Below are 24,316 nucleotides of genomic sequence, written 5' to 3'. Positions count from 1 at the left end.
CAGTCAATGACATACTTCGAAAGAAGTGATGTGCGATGTGCATGTCTGTAAGTTACAGAGTGATTTGTGGACCGAAGAGCTAGTAGCAAAGTTTGCACTTTATGAAGTTACTCACAGTTAATAATTATACTGTAGTAACTGAAATTCGAACAGTGTTGGTGGGGGACTGGGGGAATACAGTTTCACGTATGTATGTGAAAGTCACACATATCAGTGTTGTGCGAAGTAAGCACTGTCTGTATTTTAGGAATAAACAAGGAGCAGCAAGGGAGAGCAGCCTAGAATGAGGGGCAGGGTTGTACAAAATGGTTCAGAGATAACAATGAGAACCAGATTACGTATACAGGGCTTTGTGGGCCATTCAGAATCCTTTGGATTTTATTTTGAGTGAGACAGGAGTGCCATCCGAGGGCTAAGGCGTAGGAGTGACATGATTTGACTTATTTCTAAAAGGATTGCTCTGGCTGCTGTGCTGACAATCAACTGAAAGAAGACAAGAGTGGAAGCAGTGAGACCAAGTAGGAGATTATAAAACCTTAGACTCTCTTAATGGCTTGGACCAGCATGGAGGTAGTAAAAGTCTTCAGAAAAGTTCAGATTCTCAATATGTATTGAAGGTACAGCTGTCAGAATTTTCTGAGTGGAGAGAAAGGGAAGGAGGCAATGATAGCTACCAATTTTTGCCTGAGCAACTACAGATAAGGAATTACCCTTTCTGAAGTGAGAAATAGCAAGGGGGAAATCAGGAGTTTACTTTCAGATATTTTATTTTGAGATATCCAAGTGGTTAAACACACCGAAGTGGAGATGTCACGTGCATAGCTGGGTATATATTTCTGAAGTATATACAATTCTGGAATTGAAGATGGAGGTCCATGCTGCTGATTAAGATTTGGGAATTAAAGCAGGTACTGGCATACCTTGTTTTATGGTGCTTCACAGATACTGCATTTTTTACAAATTGCAGGTTTATGGCAGGCCTACATCAAGCAACTCTATCAGTGCCTTTTTTTTTTTTTCCCAGCATTTGCCCACTTTGTGTCTCTATGTCACATTTTGGTAATTTTCACCGTATTTCAAACTTTTTCATTATTGTTATATCCGCTATAGTGATCTGTAATCAGTGATTTCTGATGTCACTGCTGTGATTCCCTGAAGGCTCAGATGATGGTTAGCTTTTTATAGCAAAAAAGTATTTTTTACAATTAAGGCATGTACATTGTGTTTTTTCAGGCATAATGCTGTTACACACTTAATAGACTACAGTATAGTGTAAACACAACTTTTACATGCACTGAGCAACCAAAAAATTTGTGTGACTCGCTTTATTGCGATATTCATTTTATTGCAGTGGTCTGGAGCCAAGCCTGCATTATCTCTAAGGTATGTTGTATGTGTGCTTTAACACCTTGAGAGTGGAAAAGCTCCCATTGACAGTGAGTATAAATAGAGAAGTGGTACGAGGACCACACCTTCGGACATAACCATCTTTAGAGGTCAGGAAAGTACAAAACCAGAAAAGGAGACTGTATTCCTGTACTGTGTGCTGTTCCCAGATAGGCTGGTGCCATAATTAAGTCCTCAATTAATGAACATTTAAGTTATTTCCATTTATGACTGTAATAAACATTACTGCAGTGAATCTCATTATCTATCATTGAGCCTCGTTGCAGACATTTCTCAGGGATAGATTTCTGGAAGTAGCATTGATGGGTCAAAGTAAACGTGCAGTTTAAATTCTGATTTCCAATCACTCTACCTTTTTACATGCTTACAAGCTATGTGTTCCCATTTCCTGCACATTCTTGCCAACACCAGATATTAAATTTGCAAACGTAATACACTTATTTTCAGTTGTATAAGATTTTTTTTTTAAACAAAGTAGCATATGGAGTTATTTTTAAAGTGGTAGAAAAAAAGGAGTTCATGAAGGTGAAGAGCACACTGTGATGTATCAGTACAAAAGTTTATCCCTTGTGAGAAAAACGTGCAGAAACTTGGGTGAGGAGGGGCTGTTGTAGACTCTTTCCTGGGCTTAGTATGGTTCAGAGAAGCTGTGGAGTGGGCCCCATACAGGCACCAGGCTGGCCTTTTTTTGCAGTTGGCAGTCTGTTTCTGTGGCACCTGAAAGAAGAGAGTATTTGGATTGTGAAAAGCAACCAGCTGAAAGAGCAGTTTTCCTACCCTCCCACGCCCAAGGAGTCTCACGTAAATGGCTGTTTCTTGGAATAGCCCAACTCATTTACCGACGAGTAATAACAGAAGGATTGATGGGAAAATAAGTTTAAAAAGTAGGAAAAAAGCAACAAAATATACTAGTTTGTTCGCTGAGAACACTCACCAGAAAAACATTTACAGGGAACAGATGAAATTTATAACAGAATATTTGACTGTGAATAGAAATTACTTAACAAAATAGCCACCACTTTTATGAAACAGAACACAAGGATGAAATACAAAGACTCCCAAGAATAAATGAGAAAACGTAAAGAGATGATACGTGAGTGGACAGAATTCAGTAAAGATCTAGAAGAAACCATCACAGAATGAAGTACAGTTAAAAAACAGTGTAGGCATAGAGGGTGGAAATGAAAAAAGTGAACAAAAATTTTAAAAGAAACAAAACAAAAACCATACAGAACATGCTGTGATACAAGTAAGATCAAACATATACATGTCAACATCTCTGAAATCAATATATAACTTTAAATTGACTGCATGTTAATATCCTATCATTAAATAGTGTATTTTTAAGTTGTTCACAAAATATTGGTGTATTGTATAGTGTTGGCAACTTAGATTCACTGAAATACTGAAATAGACGGGTGTTGTGTAGAGATGGTAGTGGGTAGGTTAGAGGAAGGAGACTTCTCAGTACATCTTTCGAAACGTGAATACTAATTCAAAACAAAACATTAAGAAAAGTTGAAATCTTAGAAAACAGTAGATTTAGAAAGTAAATCCAGACGCTAAAAAATAGATATAAAAATTGAATTTTAAAAGAAGTCACATAATACAATACTACAAGGCTACTATTCATGTTTGCTTAGGTTTTCCCTGCCAGCCACTAGTTCATTTCAAACTCTCCACCAAACCTATAGAAAAGCTCTGAATAAAGGTGGACCTATAGATCTCTGTGTCATTTGTTTTTGGTAACATCCCTCCAGTCCGCATTGGTTGCTCTCTAGGCAACCAATATAATGTGGCAACTCTGAACATCAGACTCCCACCCCTCCCCAGGTTTGTTGCTGTTCCTTGTAGTTGTAGTTGTTTAGTGACTTTTCTGAACTAATTCTTTAAAATCTATATCTTTGTCTAATGCAGCCACTGAAATCTACTTGGTTAACTTTGTAGTCAGCTAATGAAAGAACAGATTTTCTTCAATGCCTGGAACCAATAAGTCTCCATGTGTTTGCCAGACAGCTCTGTGTGTGTCTTGGGTACCCTGTCAACACTTAGGCAGGCAGTTGACAGCTCTGCCTAAGCCCTCTCTTCCTGCTTGCACAGAGCCTCACAGTCAGCCAGAGGGGAGACTTAGGGCCTTCTCAGTTCTTCCCTGGGCGTGTGCTTAGCCCTGGGTATGCACACAGCCCTACATGTGCGTGTTGCTTCCTAGACTGCCGGAAATATGTCAGAGCTGGTCAAATCTCCTATGGATATTTCATTCTCCAGTTTTTCCTTTCACGTTTTTTGGGTAGCTTATTGTTTGCTTCAACTGTTATCATCCTCTCAGTCAGCTGGGAAACTGATCGATTGCCTCTAATATTTTCCAAAAACACACCTTGGGAAAAGGTCGTTTGCACTGACAAGCTCCAAGTCAAGTCAAATAAGACAGCCTTGCAAATGGGAACAAGCAGACAGGTCATATAATGGTAATTCTTTGGTAAAGAGGGTTTGTAGTGGCTCTGACCCCTCTGGTAGCTGCAAGGCTGCTGGTTTTCACTGTCAGTGTGGGCTGTTGGCTGATAAGTCTACTGTGGAGCTGGAAATGGAAGAATGGAAACAGTGCAAGTTAAAACACCACAAAGTTTACTGTTCTTACCAAGATTCAGCCTATTTTCTTGAATAGTTTTGCCAGATTGTTGAAAGCCTTTGGTTAATTTCTAGAAGTTCTGAAAAAGTTGTTTCTGACTTTCTTTTTTTTTTTTTTGCCAGTTTTTTGTTGCTTTTATGAAAGGGAATTTTCAGAGATCCTAAGTCTCATATATTTTTGCTGATGTCTCTGGTTATTTTATCTCTTTTTTTTTGGTCGTGTTGGGTCTTCGTTGCTGTGCATGGGCTTTCCCTAGTTGCAGCGAGTGAGGGCTACTCTTTGTTGCAGTGTACAGGCTTCTCATTGTGGTGGCTTCTCTTGTTGCGGATCACGGGCTCTAGGCACGTGGGCTTCAGTAGTTGGGGCTCACGGGCTCTAGAGCGCAGGCTCAATAGTTGTGGTGTACAGGCTTAGTTGCTCTGCAACATGTGGGATCTTCCAGACCAGGGCTCGAACCCGTGTCCCCTGCATTGGCAGGCGGATTCTTACTGTGCCACCAGGGAAGCCCTATTTTATCTTTTAATTGTCTTTAATTCCAGAATAATCCTTATCTCTACACCACCCTTATTTTTTAAAATGCTTATCTTGAAATAATTCAAGACTCACAAGAAGTTGGAAAAGTAGTACAGAAATTTCCCATGTACCCTTTTTCCAGCTTCCCCAAATCATTACATCTTACATGACTCTAGTACATTTTTGAAATGAAAAGACTGGCATTGGTACAATACTGTTGACTTAACTACAGACCTCATTAGAATATCACCAATTTTTATAATGTCCTTTTTTTTTCCTTTGGTATATACTACTTTGAAATTTTATCACATGAATAGATTTGTATAACCACTGTTATAATCAGAATATGGAATTGTTTCATTACAACAGAGACATTCCCTCATTTACAGTCACACCCTTCCCCCAACCCTAACGCCTTGCCATTCAGCTGTTCTTCATCACTATAATTTTGTCATGTTGAGAGTTTTGTGTAAATGGAATCGCATAATTATATATATAATTATATAGCTTATTTTCACTTGGCACAGTACTTTTGAGAGTCTATGCCAAGCGGTAGCACTGTAGCACTGTTTTGGTTGAGCCCTGTTCTATCATATGGATGTAGCACAATCTGTTTATCTGTTCACTCATTGAAGTACATTGGGGTTGTTTCTAGTTTGGGGCTATTACAAATAAAGCTGCTGTAAACATTCATGTACAGTGCTCTGGGTAGACCACATTTTCCACCCATTTTCATTTCTGTAGCATAAAAATCCCAAGAGTGCAGTTGCTGAGTTGCATTGTACATGTATATTTTTAGTTTTATAAGAAACCTCCAAACTGTTTTCCAGGGTAACTGGACCATTTAAAATTCATACCTGCAACATAGGAGATCCTTTTATTATACAACCCTGCTAAACTCATTTATTAGTGTTAGAAGGTTTTTGTTTGTTTTTTAATTTTATTTATTTATTTTTGGCTGTGTTGGGTCTTCGTTGCTGCACGCAGGCTTTCTCTAGCTGCGGCGAGCGGGGGCAGCTCTTCATTGCGGTGTGCGGGCTTCTCATTGCGGTGGCTTCTCTTGTTGTGGAGCCAGGCTCTAGGCACGCAGGCTTCAGTAGTTGTGGCATGTGGGCTCAGTCGCTGTGGTTCGTAGGCTCTAGAGCGCAGGCTCAGTAGTTGTGGTGCACGGGCTTAGTTACTCTATGGCATGTGGGATCTTCCCGGCCCAGGGCTCGAGCCTGTGTCCCCTGCACTGGCAGGCGGATTCTCACCCACTGCGCCACCAGGGAAGCCCTAGAAGGTTTTTTGTAGAAATAGTTGCTCCACATTCTTTCCTGCACTTGGTATCATAGGGTATTATATTTTCACCATTCTGATATGTGTGTGGTCGTGTATCATCGAAGCTTTCTTTGCATGTCTCTAATGGCTAATAGTGTTGAACATTTTCTTGTGTGCTTATTAGCCTTCTGAATATTTTCTTTAGCAAATTGTTCATTATTCATGTGTTGTGCCCATTTTTAATGGGATTATTTGTTTTCTTAGTGTTGAGTTTACAGACTTCTTTATATTTTCTACATAAAACTCCTTTATTAGATATGTGTTTTGTTTTCATTTTTTTAACCATCTTAAGTGTATATTTCAGCGGTATTAAGCATATTCCCAGTGCTGTGCAACCAATCTCCAGATATTTTTCATCTTGCAAAACTGCAGCTGTATACCCGTTTTACAGCAACTCCCCATTGTCTCTCATTTCAACCCCTGGAAATCACCATTCTGCTTTCTTTTTCAGTGAATTTGACTACTCTAGGTAGCACATATAAATGGAGTCCTACAGTATGGTCACCCCTCGGTACCCTCTCGGGGCATTGGTTCCATGACCTGTGCCCCTGCATATATCAAAATCCATGGAAGTTCAAGTCCCTTATATAAAATGGCATAGTATTTTCATGTAACCTACGCATCCCCAGATTACTTATAATACCTAATACAATGTAAATGCTGTGTAAATAGTAGCCAGCATGCACCAAGTTCACGTTTTGCTTTTTGGAACTTTCTGGAATTTTTTGTCCCTAAATATTTTCCATTCACTGCTCGTTGAATCTGCAGATGTGGAGCCTGTGGGTATAGAGGGCCGACTGTATTTTTGTGATTGGCTTATTTTACTTAGCATAGTATTCTCAGATATATGCAGTATGTGCTTTGCAGATATATTTTTCAGTCTCTGCCTTGTCTTTTCAATCTCCCAAAATGGTCTTTAGCAAAGCAAAAGTTTTTATTTTTTTAATTTTTTTTTTTTTTGTGGTACACGAACCTCTCACTGTTGTGGCCTCTCCCGTTGCGGAGCAGAGGCTCCAGACGCTCAGGCTCAGCGGCCATGGCTCATGGACCCAGCCGCTCCGCAGCATGTGGGATCTTCCCGGACCGGGGCATGAACCCATGTCCCCTGCATCGGCAGGCGGACTCTCAACCACTGCGCCACCAGGGAAGCCCAAAAGTTTTTAATTTTGATGAAACCCGATTTATCAGTTTTTTGTGCTTTTGGTATCATGTCTAAGAACTCCAGTCATAAAAGTTTTATAGTTTTACATTTTTACGTTTAGATTTATGATCCTTGTTTAGTTCATTTTTGTATATGGTGTGAGGTTTTGGTCAATATTGAATTTTTTGCCTATATAAGTCCTGTTGCTTGGGGCCTTGAACTTGAGGGGTATTGTCTTGTGTTGCTTTTGATATTCTGAATTTTCAGCAGTAGTATATAAATTTTCAGCAGCAGTAATATAAATCAGTAAAGCTTTACAGCTATCAAATGAAATACTTTACTTAAAAAAATGTTTGAGAAGAATTTGTAATGACATCGATGACTTCTTATAAAACTGAAAAAAAATAGAATATACATTTTTGAAAACTGTATTTGTAGTTACTTTAGATGTCTGAAGTATTTCTGGTAAAACATACCGGAATGTTGTGGTGACCCTGGGCAGAGGGCTGGGTGTTCGAAGTGGAGGGAAGTTATTCTCAATTTGTATTCTTTTCGATCTTTTCCATGTGCATGAGTTTCCTGTTTTATAAGAAGTAGGTTTACAAATGACATATGAAGTGTGAGTATAGTTGTTATTAAAAAAAAACCTCCTAAGGCAACATATGCAATAATGAATTCTTGGAGGGAAAAATACACTAATGTAATGAAAATTGGTTGTCTTTCAGTGATGTGACTTTGATTTCTTTAAAGTGTTCTTCGTTTTCTAAATTAATTTTATTACTGCCTATAAAAACGATGGGGATGGTTGTGAAACTTGAATTCCCTTTAAAAGTTACCCTAAAGTTCAACTTTTAAAATCAAGGAATAGAGTTTTAGTTGTGCTGTGTGTTGTACAAAAAGAATTGGACAAATATTCACCTTCTGAGATGATGCAGGTTAAGGCAACTTTCTGTGTTTGCTTTTGTGTTTCAGTGCCAAACCCAAGTCAGAGATCCACGTATCGATGGCCACTCCAGTCACTGTGTCTATGGAGACCATATCCAATCAAAATAATGATCAGCCCACCGTTGCAGTCCCACCCACCGCTCAGCAGCCTCCACCAGCCATTCCAACTATGATTGCAGCAGCTAGCCCCCCGTCACAACCAGCGGTTGCCCTTCCGACCATTCCTGGAGCAGTTCCCGTCACTCCACCCATCACCACCATTGCCACTGCCCCTCCACCGCCAGTGGCTGTGGGCAGCAGTCTCTCCTCCGTTTTGGGCCCTCCTGTACCTGAGATAAAAGTTAAAGAAGAAGTGGAACCAGTGGACATCATGAGGCCAGTTTCTGGTAAGTTCATTCACAGTATGCTCTTTGCTGGCAGTTGCTTCTTCCCCTTTTCCTAACTCTCCTCAGAGTCCAAACTCTCGTGTGACCCTCAGCCAGGAAGTCTGACGCCTTGATGCCCATTTGAAATTTATATTTCATTAGTTTTTAATAAATAGAAGAAAGCATTGCGCTCCTTTTGAAAACTAAAGCCATATTGCTACCCTTTTCTAGTTAATTTTCTCACCAAAATCTTGAAAAAGATTATTATTTCCCTAAGAATATCTTTGAACATAGCTTCTTGTATTCATTAAGAAAATATTGCCATGGAAAAGGGGTTCACAATACAATCATAGCTAAGTGCTGATTAGTTTACAGTGTGTTCCCTGCCAATTTTTGTTGCCTTGTGTATGCAGTAAAGTAAGATTTGTGTTGTAGAAAGTAGTGTCTTGATAAATTTATTTGTGATTAGTAAAATCCCAAAACTACCATCACCCCCTCCCTCTTCTCAACTCTAAACTTCTAGTTTGTAAAAGGCAGGTCACTTTAAAGGTTTTCTTTTTGTTTGGTTGGTTTTCTGTTATTTTAATAACTTACGTGTAATCTTATTTTACCTGACTACAAATGTAACATTCAGTGTATGAAATTTATAAAATACAGAGAAAGCCAAAGTGGAAAACAAGTCAGTTTGTCCCATAGTTACCCAGTATTACCCTCTTAACCATTCGGCATGAAGGCCCCCATCTCCCATGCCGTCTGTTCAGTTATGAGGTGTGGTCATGCTATGTCTACAGTTTTTAAACCTGCTGTGCATTTATTTGCTTATTTATTTTCATTTTATTATGCCAGGAAATATCCTTCTATGGCACCCATATTTAGCCTCAGCACTTCCGTTGAAAGGTACTGTGGATAACCCTGGAGGGGAAAGGAAATGGTCTCACTTTTGCTGTTCATCTGCTCTTTCAACGTACTGGATACTTCCTCTTAACCTCTCGGTACTAGGAAGTTGGCAGTAGTCCTTCCTCAAACTGTAGGGCTCTGCACCGGCCTTTGTCCTGTAGGGCTCTGCACCAGGCACTGATGATACAGCCTTGTACAAAACAAGCACAACTCCATCCTCTTGGAACTTACCTTCTCGCAAGGGCAACAGACGGTAAAATGAAGTAGAGACAAAATATAAGGGAAAGTTAGGGCTGGAGCTGTGATTTTTAAGAATGCTTTAAAGGAAAGGCCTTACTGAGGAAATGATCTTTGAGCAGAGACATTAAAGAGATGAAATGCTGGCCACGAGGATATCTGGAAGAAGGTCATTTCAGACCGGGAGAGCAGTAAATGTAAAAGCCTGGTGTGCTCAAAGAATAGCAGAGGCAACGGCAGGTGGAGCTCAGTAAACGAGGGGAGCGGGATGGACAAGGTCAGAGAAACAGGGTCAAGACTGTGAGAGCCTGTGGGCCACGGCAAGGCCTTCGGCTTTGCTGAGGGAGGTGGGAGCTATCAGAGGGTTCCGAGCAGAAGAGAGACTTGAGCTCACTTCCATTTTTAACAGACCACTCTGGCTGCTCTGTGGGAAAAAGACTGGGGACAAGGGTGGAATTAGGGAGATGTGTTTAGAGCCTGCTGCATTAATTGCAGGGACTAGTGAAGGTTTCAGCCAGGGTAGTAGCAGTACCAGTAGTATGAAGTGGTGAGAGTCTAGATATATTGTTGAAGTAGAACTGAGAGGATTTCTTTATTAAGATGGAATGTTGTGTGTGAGGAACGGCATCAGAGGCAACTATAAAGTTTTTGGCCTTAGTGTATGGAAGCATAGAGTTGCTGGCAGTTGAGGTAGGGGAGGGTGCGGGGGGGGGGCTCCATTGTGTAGGGAGAGATCAGGAGTTAGTTTTTAATCTTATCCATTAAGTTAGATCTTAATGGATAAGATCATCTGAGGAATGAGCGCAGGATAAAAAACAGAAGCAGCTGTGAACTGAGCCCTGCGGCACTGCACCATTTTGAGGAGGGAGAGGAGGCCGAAGCTAGCACAGGAGACTAAGTGGAGGGGCCAGAGTGAGAGGGAGAAAGCGTAGAGTATGATGTCCTAGAAAGCCAGGACAAGGGTCATGACTGGTGAGAGATCAAGTAAGGTAGGAACTGAGCAGGACCATTGGATTTAGCAGTATGAAGGTCATGCAGATCTCGAGAAGAGCAGTTTCCACGTAATGATATTGGCCGCAGCATGATGGGGAGTGGGTTCAAGAGAAAGCTGGGAAACAACTTAGAGACAGGGAGTATAAACAGCACTTGAGGAGTTTGTTATAAAGCGCTAGAAAAAGGAAGGGCAATATCTGAAGGGAAATGATGCCAAGAGGAAGTTATTTTTAAGACAGGACAAATGAGTTTTGTATGTTAATGGGAGTGATCCAGTAGAGGGGAAAGAAGTGATGATGCAGGAAAAAGAGATGAATTCCTGAAGCGATGTCTGAGGAGGTGAGAGTGGGTGGGACCTATTGTGTATGTGAAGGAATCTGTGTCTGCTGAAATCACAGAGAGAAAGGAAGTGCCTGGTCACGATGCATGTAAGTACGTATAGCTGGTGGGAATTTATGGACATTTCCTTCTGATTATTTCTATATTTTCCAGTAAGATAGAAAGCAGGGTCATAGCTGAGGGTAGGGGTGATATAGGAGGTGTTGAGGGTGAATGGACTTGGCAGATGCGGGAGGATCGTCCAGCAGCAAGGGCCTGCTCGAGGTCAGCAAGCATGCTAACAGGACACCTGTGCCCGTTGCTGTGTGTTTTTCTCTGGCTACACTCAGCTGCACAGGTGCAAACTAGTTGGAGAGTTGGATTTAGCCTGTTGTGCTTTTTGCTCAGTGAGTACAGTGAAGCAAAAGAAAGGACAATAAACGAATAAAGTGAATAAAATTAATGGGAGAATTAAAACCCAGTGATAGGAGAGAGTGGACATTTGAGGGATGAGTGACAGCAAATAAGTGGTATGATTAATGGATAATAGTTCCTAATGGGGTCTAGGAATTATTGGAGGCAAGTTACTAGGAGAAGTGACCTAGAAAGATAGTTGGGCTATCTTTGGGCTGGAAAGTCAGATGCTAGAAATTGAGATGTGATGACAGAGTGAAGGGTATGACTGTTGGGAGTGGGTGGCTGAGGAAGGGCGGAGGGAAAGGATAGGCCAAGGATATATGGTATAGAAGAGTTGAGGTGAAGTTTTCTCATGGTTTGCGTGTCCCCAGACACATGATCCATACAGGCCCAAACAAATGATGTTAACATTGTACTGAGAATGCTGCTTATCTGGGGGCAGTGGACTGTGGTAGTTAAATAGTCCAGGCTCCGAAGCCAGACTGCCTCCGTCAGCTCCCAGCTGTCCCACTTCCTACTTGTGTGATTTGTGCCACGTTTTCTCATCTTTAAATTGGGGCATAATATAATGCCTGCTTGCTCAGATTACTTTTAAGATTATATCAGTTAATGGGTTATCTCCTAGAAATCCATGCTCAAAGGCTTGAAAAACAGTGGCTTGAACATGTAAGGTTTTATTGTCTCCCTTGAAGCGAATCCTGAGGCAGACAGTCCAGGCATGGTATGTGGACTCCATAAAATCATTAGGGATCCAGGCTCCTATCACCCCTAGCATTTGACCCTCATGCTCTTGATTTAAGATAGCTGCTGGAACTCCAGCTATGCCATCTGAGTTCCAGGGTCACAGGAAAAGACGAGGAGTGGGTCATGCCTTCTTTCTTTTAAGGAAACTTCTTAAGAGTGCTACAGAGCACTTGTATTTTCATTTCAAAAGGCCACAATGAACTGTAAGGGAGACTAGTAAATATGGTCTTCCAGCCAAGTGACAGTGTGCCCATTTCAAAGTGAGGGGTGCTCGTGCTAAGGGAGGTGAAGATGTGAGGTATTAGAAAGCAGTTGGCAGCCTCTGCCACAGTTGGAGTGCTTAGCATAGCGCTGGGCATGTCGGAAGACTCCATAAATGTTAGCTCTTTTCCCTGTCTTCCTCATCTTTCTCACTGATGGAAATCAAGTGACACTTTCCACTGTGTTTGGGCTCTCATGCATGTGTGCACCCTTTTTCCTATGACAGCAGTTCCCCCCCTGGCTACCAACAGTGTGTCTCCGTCTCTTGCATTGCTGGCTAACAACCTGTCCATGCCTACAAGTGACCTACCACCCGGTGCTTCGCCAAGGAAAAAACCTCGGAAGCAGCAGCACGTGATTTCAACAGAAGAAGGGGACATGATGGAGACAAACAGCACTGATGATGAGAAGTCCACTGCCAAGAGTCTTCTGGTGAAGGCAGAGAAGCGCAAGTCTCCTCCCAAGGAGTATATCGGTAATGCTCACTTGAGCTAAATTTTGTCACGAGAAGCTTCCCACTTAAGTCAGGGGTCCATCCCTGAGGCTGTTTACATAGCCAGATTTCACTTACGGCTTACCTGCAGGAATTATACCAGGAAGATTGTTGCAAATAGATAGTAAGCTATTTAATGTCTTCTTTTTCTTCTCTTGAATAGATGAAGAAGGTGTGAGGTATGTCCCAGTGCGTCCAAGACCTCCCATTACCTTGCTCCGTCACTATCGGAACCCCTGGAAAGCTGCATACCACCACTTTCAGCGGTACAGTGACGTCCGGGTCAAAGGTCAGTTTCCCCAGAAATGTTCGGTGTTAACACTTGCAATGGGTCTTTCACTCAGCTATATTGAAATCACAGTAGAATAGAAAAACAGAATCACAGTTTCCCAGTTTCAAAAAGAACCGTAAGTTTTTGTTATAAAATCTCAAGACTTTATTGTTTAACTTAGATAGAATACACAGTTGAGCATAAAATTTGGAAAATTATCCTTTGCCTCAGAAAGCTTTGTGTACTTTACTGGAAACACAGTCTAATGAATAAATGACAACATGTGTTGCCAGCTACCCAAGTGGTCACAGATGACCTCTTTAGCCCTCAAAGTGGTTGAGGAAGAGCTATACTAGACTGTTACTGGACATGGTCCACAGTAGTTCCAGGATGCTCAGATATACATGTGTGATAAGCCCCAGGAAGTATATTTTCCAAAAGACCTTTTGTTCAACATATGTGAAGCTCTTGGAATGGTCCAGTGCAAGCACTCAGTGAATGTCTTTGTGGTTTTGAACTTGAGAATAACATTCTCATTCATTAACCCACTTACAATAAAAATGGCTGATAGTACTTTGCGAATATCTGCAAATATTTCTATGGATAGACTTTGTGTCATTAATCTCAAATATAATCATTGCACAGAGAAGTGTAAGTTTTCAGAGAATTGGTCATATTTCCCATTCCCTCAAATAAACTTTACTTGGAAGCTTCCTTGAAGCCTCAAGATGAGTCTGATTTGGATGGTACTGACTAATTAATGCCTATCAGCAGGAGTGAAGGTCCTGACAGTTCACTATCTGAATGGAAGTACAGAGGTGGCTGCACTGCCCAGCTTTTCTTCCTCACAAGTACACCCTGAGGATTGAAAAGAGGGTGAGATTTCGAAAGAGAAATCAGAGAATGTTGGCCTTTGGTGGAAGCAGGATATGAGCCACCAGACATTTCTTCACACCACAGGAATTCCATATCGTAGCAGGAAAATATTTACAGTTTTCCCTGGTAACATTTTAAGCCATAAAAGATTCTTATTGCTTATTGGAACTCACTCTTCAAAAGCTATCTCAGGAAAGGTTATTTGACAGCTGAAAATACTGATGATTCCTAAATCTTCTGTTTGGATATGTACATATTAATCACCTTGTGCCAAGTCTCTTGACTATTAAACTTTAATTGAACTGTTTTGCCTAAGCTTTAAAGTCATATTCATACAAAGAAATAAAGGTGGAGTACTAAAAACAGGTAATTCACAGGGAGGAAAGAAAAGAGAAATAGGGGAATAAGAAGCACAGAAAACAAATAATAACATGGCAGGCTTAGCCTTACATATCAGTAATTACCTTAAATGTAAATAGTCTGGAAGTACCAATTAAAACACAGATGGGCAGAGAGGATAAAAAAAAAGATCCAACTATATTATGTCTGTAAGAAACTTCAGATACAGTGTGTCAGTAGAGTGACAGTAAAAGGGTGGAAAAATATGTACAATGCAAAAACTAATCAAAAAACAAGAGTAGTTATAATAATATCAAATAAAAGTAGACTTCAGAGGAAAGAAAATTACTAAAAATGAAAAAAGGCATTACATACTGATTAAAACTATATAGGCAACAAAAATCATGAGCTTCAGAATATATGAAGCAAAAACAGCTGAAAGGAGTATAGGCAAATGTGCAGTCATAGTTAGACCTTCGACACCCTCTTCTCGGCAGTTGATAGAAGTACTTGACAGAAAATCAGAAGGATATACAAGAAGTGAACACCACGAACCAACATCTAGTAGACATTATAGGACACTAGAACTGCAGCAGAATACATATTCTCTCAAGTGCACACAGAACATGTAAAGACAGACCATATTTAGGATCATAAACCTCAACAAATTAGGGAGAATTGAAATCATATAGAAAAATATAAAGTGTCTTCATTGACCATAATGGAATCAAACTAGAAACCAGTGACAGATACCTCCAAGCCATGGATTAAGCAACACACTTCTAAATAATGGGTCAAAGAGGAAGTCTAAAGGGAAGTTTTTAAAAATACTTAAAACTGAATGAAGATAAAAGAACAACATACCAAAATATGTGGAAGGCAGCTAAAGCAGTGCCAACAGGAAAATCTATAGCACTAAATGTTTATATCAAAACAGAGGAGGAGGGCTTCCCTGGTGGCGCAGTGGTTGAGAGTCCGCCTGCCAATGCAGGGGACACGGGTTCGTGCCCCGGTCCGGGAAGATCCCACATGCCGCGGAGCGGTTGGGCCCGTGAGCCACGGCCGCTGAGCCTGCACGTCCGGAGCCTGTGCTCCGCAATGGGAGAGGCCACAACAGTGAGAGGCCTGGATACCACCAAAAAAAAAAAAAAAGAGGAAATATTTCAGTCACAGTTTCTACGTCAAAAAACGAGAAAAAGAAGAACAACATAAACTCAAAGCAGGTACAAGGAAGAAAATAGTGAAAAAAGCAGAAATCAGTGAAATTGAAAACAGAAAATAATAAAATGAAAAAGCTAATTCTTTAAAAGAAAAATCAATAAAATAAATCTCTAGCAAGACTGAAGAAGGTAGAAGAGAGAGGACATAAATCATGAATATGAAGAAGGAAACAGGAGAGGCAGCACTGCAAACATCTGCAGACAACAGCCGTACACTTACTGCATATGCAAGCATGGCAACAAACAGTGCTTGACACATGATATTCTGTGTCAGAGATTAGCTCAAGATGGCAGAGTAGAAGGATGTGAACTCAGCCCTTCTTAAAAAAAACACCAAAACCACAACTAACTGCTGGACAACCATCAACAACCAAAAAAGCACTAGAACCTACTGAAAAAGATAGCCTACATCCAAAGATGAAGAAGCCACAATGAGATGGTTGGAGGGGCACAGTCGCTATAAAATCAAATCCTATACCCGCCAGGTGGGCAACTCACAAACTGGAAAACAGTTATACCACAGATGTTCTCCCACAGGAGTGAAAGTTCTGAGCCCCACATCAGGCTTCCCAGCCTGGCAGTCTGACAAGAGAAGGAGGAGCCCCCAGAGAATCTGGCTTTGAAGGCCAGCAGGGTTTGATTGCAGAAATTCCACAGGACTGGGAGGAAAAGAAACTCCAGTCTTGGGGGTGCACACAAGGTCCCATGCACACCAGGACCCAGGGGTAAAAAGCAGTGACCCCATAAGAGACAGGCAGACCTACCTGCTAGTATTGGATGGTCTCCTGCCGAGGTGGGGGATGGCCGTGGCTCACTACAGGGACAATAACACCAGCAGCAGCAGTTCTGGGGAGTACTCGTTGGAGTGAGCCCTCCCAGAGGCCACCATTAGCCCCACCCAACAGCCTGTAGGCTCCATGCTGTAACACCTCAGGCCAAATGACCAACAGGGCAGAACACAGCCCCACCCCTCAGCAGACATGCAGCTTAAAGTCTTCCTGAGCATGGCCCTGCCCACCAGAGGAACAAGACACAGCTCCACCCACCACTGGGCAGGAACCAGTCCCTCACATCAGGAAGCCTGCACAAGCCTAATCTAGCCTCATCCACCTGAAGGCAGACAGCAGAAGCAAGAACTACAATCCTGCAGCCTGCGGAATGGAAACCACAATCACAGAAAGTTAGACAAAATGAAACGGCAGAGGAATACGTCCCTGATGAAAGAACAAGGTAAAAACCACAGAAGAACAACTAAGTGGAGTAGAGATAGGCAGCCTACCAGAAAAAGAATTGAAAATAATGATAGCGGAGGTGATCCAAGACCTCGGAAAAAGAATGGAGGCAGAGATCGAGAAGATGCAAGAAATGTTTAACAAAGACCCAGAAGAGCTAAAGAACAAACAAACAGAGGTGAACAACACTATAACTAAAATGAAAATTACACTAGAAGGAATCGATAGCACAATAACTGAGGCAGAAAAATGGATAAGTGACCTACAAGACAGAATGGTATAAATCACTGCCACGGAACAGAATAAATAAAAAAGAATGAAAAGAAATGAAGACAGTCTGAGAGACCTCTGGGACAACATTAAATGCACCAACATTTGCATTATAGGGGTCCCAGAAGGAGGAGAGAGAAAGAACCTAAGAAAATATGTGAAGAGATAATAGCTGACAACTTCTCTAACATGGGAAAGGAAACAGTCAACCAAGTCCAGGAAGCGCAGAGCGTCCCAGGCAGAATAATTCCAAGGAGGAACACGCTGAGACACATAGTAATCAAACTGACAAAAATTAAAGACAGAAAAAAAGATTAAAAGCAACAACGGAAAAGCAACAAATAACATACAAAGGAACTCCCATGAAGTTATCGGCTGATTTCTTAGCAGAAACTTTGCAGGCCAGAAGGGAGTGGTGAGATATATTTACAGTGAGGAAAGGGAAGAACCTACAACCAAGATTACTCTACCCAGCAAGGCTCTCATTCAGATTCGACAGAGAAATCAAAAGCTTTACAGACAAGCAGAAGCTAGGAAAATTCAGTACCACCAGACCAGCTTTGCAACAAATTCTAAAGGAACTTCTCTAAGTGAAAAAGAAGAGACCAAAACTACTATAGAGACAAGAAAATTACAATTGGAAAAGCTCACCAGTAAAAGGCAAACATACAGTAAAGGTAGGAAATCATCGGCACACAATATGATATCAAAACCAGCAAAATTGTGAGAAGAGGAGAGCACAAATGCAGGATGTTGGAAATGGATTTGAAATTAAAAGACCAGCAACTTAAAACAATCTTATTTATATATAGACTGCTATATCAAAACCTCATGGTAACCGCAAACTGAAAATCTACAATAGATACACAAAAAAGGAATCCAAACACAGCATCAAATCACAAGGGAAGAGAACAAAGAGAAAGGGAAGAAAAACCACCTGCAATAACAAATCCAAAATAGTTAACAAAATGGCAATAAGAACACACATATCGATAATTACCTTAAATGTAAACAGATTAAATACTCTAACCGAAAGACATAGACTGGCTGAATGGATACAAAAACAAGACCTGTATATATGCTGTCTACAAGAGACCCACTTCAGATCTAGAGACACATACAGAATGAAAGTGAAGAGATGGGAAAAGGTATTCCATGCAAATGGAGATCAGAAGAAAACTGGAGTAGCAATACTCATAAAAGACAAAATAGACTTTAAAATAAAGACTATTACAAGAGACAACGAAGGACACTACATAATGATCAAGGGATCAATCTAAGAAGATATAATAGTTGTAAATAGATATTCACTCAACATAGGAGCACCTCAATATATAAGGCAAATATTAACAGCTATAAAGGGAGAAATTGACAGTAACACAGTAATACTGGGGGACTTTAACACCCTGCTTTCAAAAATGAACAGATCATCCAAACAGAAAATCAGTAAGGAAACACAGGCCTTAAATGACACATTAGACCAGATGGACTTAATTGATATTTTCAGAGCATTCCATACAAAAGCAGCAGAATACATATTCTTCTCAAGTGCACATGGAACATTCTCCAGGATAGATTACATCTTGGGTCACAAATCAATCCTCAGTAAATTTTAGAAACTGAAATCATATCAAGCATCTTTTCCAACTACAACGCTATGAGATGAGAAATCAACTACAAGAAAAAACTGCAAAAACTGCAAGCACGTGGAGGCTGAACAATATGCTACTAAACAACCAATGGGTCACTGAAGAAATCAAAGAGGCAATCAGAAAATACCTAGAGACAAATGAAAATGAAAACACAATGATCCAAAACCTATGGGATGCAGCAAAAAAAAGTTCTAAGGGGGAAGTTTATAGCAATACAATCTTAGCTCAGGAAACAAGAAAAATCTCAAATAAACAATCTAACCTTATACCTAAAGCAACTAGAGAAAGAAGAACAAACAAAACCCAAAGTTAGAAGAAATCATAAAGATCAGAGCAGAAATAAATGAAATACAGATGAAGAAAACAATAGCAAAGATGAGTAAAACTAAAAGCTGGTTCTTCGAAAAGAAACAAAATTGATAAACCTTTAGCCAGGCTCATCAAGAAAAAAAAGAGGGCTCAAATCAGTAAGATTAGAAATGAAAAAGGAGAAGTTACAACTGACACCACAGAAACACAAAGGATTGTAAGAGACTACTACATGCAGCTGTATGCCAATAAAATGGACAACCTGGAAGAAAGACAAATCCTTAGAAAGGTACAATCTTCCAAGACTGAACCAGGAAAAAATAGAAAATATGAACAGACCAATCACAAGTACTGAAATTGAAACTGTGATTAAAAAACTCCCAACAACAAAAGCCCAGGACCAGATGGCTTCACAGTTGAATTCTATCAAACATTTAGAGAAGCACTAACATCTATCCTTCTGAAACTGTTTCAAAAAATTGCAGAGGAAGGAATACTCCCAAGCTCATTCTATGAGACCACCATCACCCTGATACCAAAGCTAGACAAAGATACCACAAAAAAAGAAAGTTACAGGCCAATATCACTGATGAACACAGACGCAAAAATCCTCAGCAAAATACTAGCAAACCGAATCCAATAACACATTAAAAGGGTCATACACCATGATCAAGTGGGGTTTATCCCAGGGTGCAAGGGTTTTTCAATATCTGCAAATCAATCCATGTGATACACCATATTAACAAATAATTGAAGAATAAAACCTATATGATCATCTCAATAGGTGCAGAAAAAGCTTTTGACAAAATTCAATACCCATTTATGATAAAAACTCTCCAGAAAGTGGACATAGAGGGAACATACCTCAACATAATAAAGACCATATATGACAAACCTACAGCTAACATCATACTCAACAGTGAAAAGCTGAAAGCATTTCCTGGAAGGTCAGGAGCAAGACAAGGATGGCCACTCTCGCTACTTTTATTCAACATAGTTTTGGAAGTCCTAACCACAGCAATCAGAGAAGGAAAAAAAAAAAGTCATCCAAATTGGAAAAGAAGAAGTAAAACTCACTTTTTGCAGATGACATGTCATTATACTAGAAAATCCTAAAGATGCTACCAGAAAACTACTAGAGCTCATCAGTGAATTGAGTAAAGTTACAGCATATAAAATTAATACACAGAAATCTGTTGCATTACTATACACTAAGAACAAAAGATCAGAAAGAGAAATTAAAGAAACAATCCCATTTACCACCACATCATAAAGAATAAAATACCTAGGAATGAACCTACCTGAGGAGGCAAAAGACCTGTCCTCCAAAAACTCTTAAGATGCTGATGAAAGAAATCAAAGATGACCCAACCACATGGAAAGATATACTGTGTTCTTGGATTGGAAGAATCAATATTCTCAAAATGACTATACCACCCAAGGCAATCTACAGTCTTAAAATTTGTATGGAGACACAAAAGACCCCGTATTAGCCAAAGCAATCTTGAAAGAGAAAAATGGAGCTGGAGGGATCACGCTCCCTGACTTCAGACTATACTACAAAGCTATAGTCATCACAACAGTATGTTACTGGCACAAAAACAGAAATCCACATCAATGGAACAGGATAGGAAGCCCAGAAGTAAACCCATGCACCTGTGGTCAATTAATCTATGACAGAGGAGGCAATGGAGGAGAGATAGTACAATACAGTGGAGGGGGGACAGTCTCTTCAATAAATGGCGCTGGAAAACTGGACAGCTACATGTCAGAAAATGAAGTTAGAACATTCTTTTAACACCATACACAAAAATAAACTCAAAATGGATTAAAGACCTAAATGTAAGACGAGACATTATAAAACTCTTAGAGGAAAACAGGCAGAACACTCTCTGACATAAATTGCAGCAGTATCTTTTTTGATGCATCTCCCAGAGTAATGGAAATAAAAACAAAAATAAACAAATGGGACCTGATTAAACGAAAAAGCTTTGTACAGCAAAGGAGACCATAAACAAAACAAGAAGACAACCCACAGAATGGAAGAAAATATTTGCAAGTGATGCAGCTCACAAGGGATTAGTCTCCAAAATTTACCAACAGCTCATGCAGCTCAGTGTCATCAAAACAAACAACCCAATCAAAAAATGGGCAGAAGACCTAAATAGACATTTCTCCAAAGAAGACATACAGATGATCAAGAGGCACATGAAAAGATGTTCAACCTCACTAATTATTAGAGAAATGCATATCAAAACTACAATGAGATACCACCTCACACCAGTCAGAATGGCTATTGTCAAAAAATCTACAAACAATAAATGCTGGAAAGAGTGTGGAGAAAAGGGAATCTTCCTACACTATTAGTGGGAATGTAAATTAGTACAGTTACTATGGAGAACAGCATGGAGGTTCCTTAAACAACTGAAAATAGAAGTACCATATGATCCAGCAGTCCCACTCCTGGGTATATATTGGAGAAAAACATAGTTCGAAAGGATACATGCACCCTGCTGTTCATTGTAGCAGTATTTACAATAGCCAAGACATGGAAGCAACCATAGTGCCCATCAACAGAGGAATGGATTAAGAAGGTGTGGTACATATATACAATAGAATATTACACAGAATGAAATAATGCCATTTGCAACAACATGGATGGAGATTATCATACTAAGTGAAGTATATCATACAGAAAAAGACAAATATCATATGATTTCGCTTATATGTGGGGGGAAAAAAACATACGAATGAACTTCTTTACAAAACAGAAACAGACTCAAAGACTTAGAGAATGAACTTATTGTTACCAGGAGGGAAGAGTGGTGGGGAGGGATAGATTGGGAGTTTGGAATTGACATGTACAGACTGCTGTATTTAAAATAGATAACCAACAAGTACCTACTGTGTAGCACAGGCAAGTCTGCTCAGTATGCTGTAATAACCTAAATGGGAAAAGAATTTGGAAAAGAATACATACATGTATATGTATAACTGAATCACATGCCTGTACTCCCGAAACCAACACAACATTGTTGGTCAACTGTACTCCAATATGAAATAAAAATTTTTTAAAAAGAAGGAAACAGGATATTACTAAGACTGTGCAGCCATTAAAAGCATAAGGAAATACTACAAACAACTTTACGCTCACAGAGTCAGCTGCTGAGACGAAGTAGACCAGTTCCTGCCACATACTAGCAAAACTCAGAAACAGGCATCTGAATAGTCTTATAACCATTGAATAAGTTGAATCCATAATTTAAAAGCTTCCAAACAGGAATCTATAGGCTCAGATACTTTTACTGGGAAATTCTACCAAACGTTTTTGTTTTTTTTTTTTTTTTTTTTGCGGTACGCGGGCCTCTCACTGTTGTGGCCTCTCCTGTTGCGGAGCACAGGCTCCGGACACGCAGGCTCAGCGGCCATGGCTCACGGGCCCAGCCGCTCTGCGGCATGTGGGATCTTCCTGGACCGGGGCACGAACCTGTGTCCCCTGCATCGGCAGGCCGACACTCAACCACTGCGCCACCAGGGAAGCCCTACCAAACGTTTAAAGAAGAATCAACACCAATTTCCCACAATCTCTTTCAAATATAGGAGGGAACACTTCATTTTATGAAGCCAATATTTTCCTGTTACAGAAACAAGACAGAGTACAAATATAGAAAACTACATATCAATATTCCTTAATGAATATGGTTGTAAAAATTCTTAACAAAATGTTAGCAAATTCAATCCAGCAATATCTAAGTAGAATTTTACACCTTGATCAAGTAGGATTTGTTACAGCTCTGCAAGGTTAGTTCAGCATTTGAAAATCAGTGTAATTCACTGTTTTTAACAGGCTATATTAATTTCCTAGGGCTGCCATAACAAAGTACTACAAGGTGGATAGCCTAAAATAACAAATATATTCTCTCATAGTTCTGGAGGCCAGAAGTCCAAAATCAAGGTGTCAGCCGGATCATGCCCTCTCTGAAGGCTGTAGAAAAGAATCCTTCCTTGCCTCTTTTTAGCTTCTGATGGTTGCCAGCAACCCTAGTCATTCTTCGGCCTGCTGCTGCATTACTCCAGTTTCTGCCCCCATCTCCAACAGAGCATTCCTCTCTGTGTTTCTTGACTCTTTGGATTTAGGACCACCCTAATTCAGTATGACTTCTTAACTTGATTACATCTGCCAAGACCCTCTTCCAAATAAGATCACGTTCACAAGTACCAAGGGTGAGAACTTAAACATCTTTTGGAGGGACACAATTCAACCCACCACAGAAGCTAAAGAAAAATCACACGATCCTATCAATTAATGCAGAAAATTTGTTTGACAAAATTCAAAACGTTTTCATGATAAAAACTCAAAAATAGAGAAGGAGGAAGACTTCCTCAACTTGATAAAAAGTCTACAAAAAAACTAGAGCTAACATTATACTTAATGGTAAAGACTGAATGCTTTCTACCTGAGATTAGCAAAAGGATAAGACTGTCTTCTGTCACCACTCTTAACTTAGGATAGAACTGGAACTTCTAGCCACATCATAAAGTAAGGAAAAAAGAGATAGAAGCCTATACAGGTTGGAAAGGAATAAATAAAACTATTTGCAAATGACAGCATTGTCTACATAGAAAATCTCAAAAAAAACCCTGAAACTAGTAAATAAGTTCAGCAAGGTCACAGGCTACAATATCAACATGAAAAAAATCAATTATAATTTTAGATACCTGGAATGTTGTGGAAACATATTGAAAGCATAATGCCATTTACAATTATTCCCCCCAAAGTGATATACTCAGGTACAAATCTAGCAAAACATGTACAGGACGTGTTTGCTGAAAGCTGAAAAATGCTGATGAAAGAAGATCTAAATAAAGAGACATACAGCACTCATGATTAGAAAAACTCAAAGATGTCAGTTCTCCCTAGATTGACCAATACATTTACTGCAATTTCTACCAAAATCACAGAGGTTTTTGTAAACTTAGTAAAGCTTGTTCTAAACATTATGTGGAGAGGCACAGGGACTAGAATAGGTAAAATAATCTTGAAAAACAACAGAAATCTTCTTACCAAATCTTCTTTAGCTTCAGTACTCAAAACAGCATGGTGTTTGCAGAAGGATAGACGTATTGATGACAGGAATGGAATAAAAAATGCAGAAATAGACTCACACAAATATGGCCAACTGATTTTTGACCAAAGTGCAAAAGGAATTCAATGGAGGAAGGAGAGTCTCTTTAACAGATAATGCTGGACATCCATATGTTTGGTGGGGGCAGGGGGGACCTCAACCTAATCCTCACACTTCATGCAAAAATTAACTCAAAATGGATAATAGATTTAAATGTAAAACTTTTAGGAAAAAAACCTAGGAGAAGGTCTTCAAAACCTAGGGCATGGTGAACAATTCTTAGACATAACACCAAAAACACCATCTCTAAAAGAAAAACAATAAATTGGACTTCATAAAACGTT

At 39.9% G+C, this 24,316-nt stretch overlaps 1 protein-coding gene across 10 annotated transcripts in view; it reads left to right on the top strand.

Moving 5' to 3' along the window:
- The window catches only part of SAP130 (Sin3A associated protein 130), a 75,419-nt gene that overhangs the window by 41,689 nt on the left and 9,414 nt on the right, over positions 1 to 24,316 (top strand). For 8 of the 10 annotated variants that reach the window (XM_019931826.3, XM_019931824.3, XM_019931825.3 and 5 more), the window contains 3 exons: positions 7,980 to 8,338; positions 12,411 to 12,659; positions 12,841 to 12,966. In XM_019931826.3, the coding sequence (XP_019787385.2) occupies positions 7,980 to 8,338; positions 12,411 to 12,659; positions 12,841 to 12,966 (734 nt within the window). Of the gene's footprint in view, positions 1 to 7,979; positions 8,339 to 9,163; positions 10,168 to 12,410; positions 12,660 to 12,840; positions 12,967 to 24,316 lie in introns of those variants that run through there. The other 2 variants (XM_073807851.1, XM_073807854.1) reach the window with 2 other exon arrangements.

The sequence above is a fragment of the Tursiops truncatus genome, chromosome 7 (genome assembly GCF_011762595.2).
Source record: "Tursiops truncatus isolate mTurTru1 chromosome 7, mTurTru1.mat.Y, whole genome shotgun sequence".
NCBI lineage: Eukaryota > Metazoa > Chordata > Mammalia > Artiodactyla > Delphinidae > Tursiops > Tursiops truncatus.
This window is presented reverse-complemented; position numbering and strand designations above follow the sequence as displayed.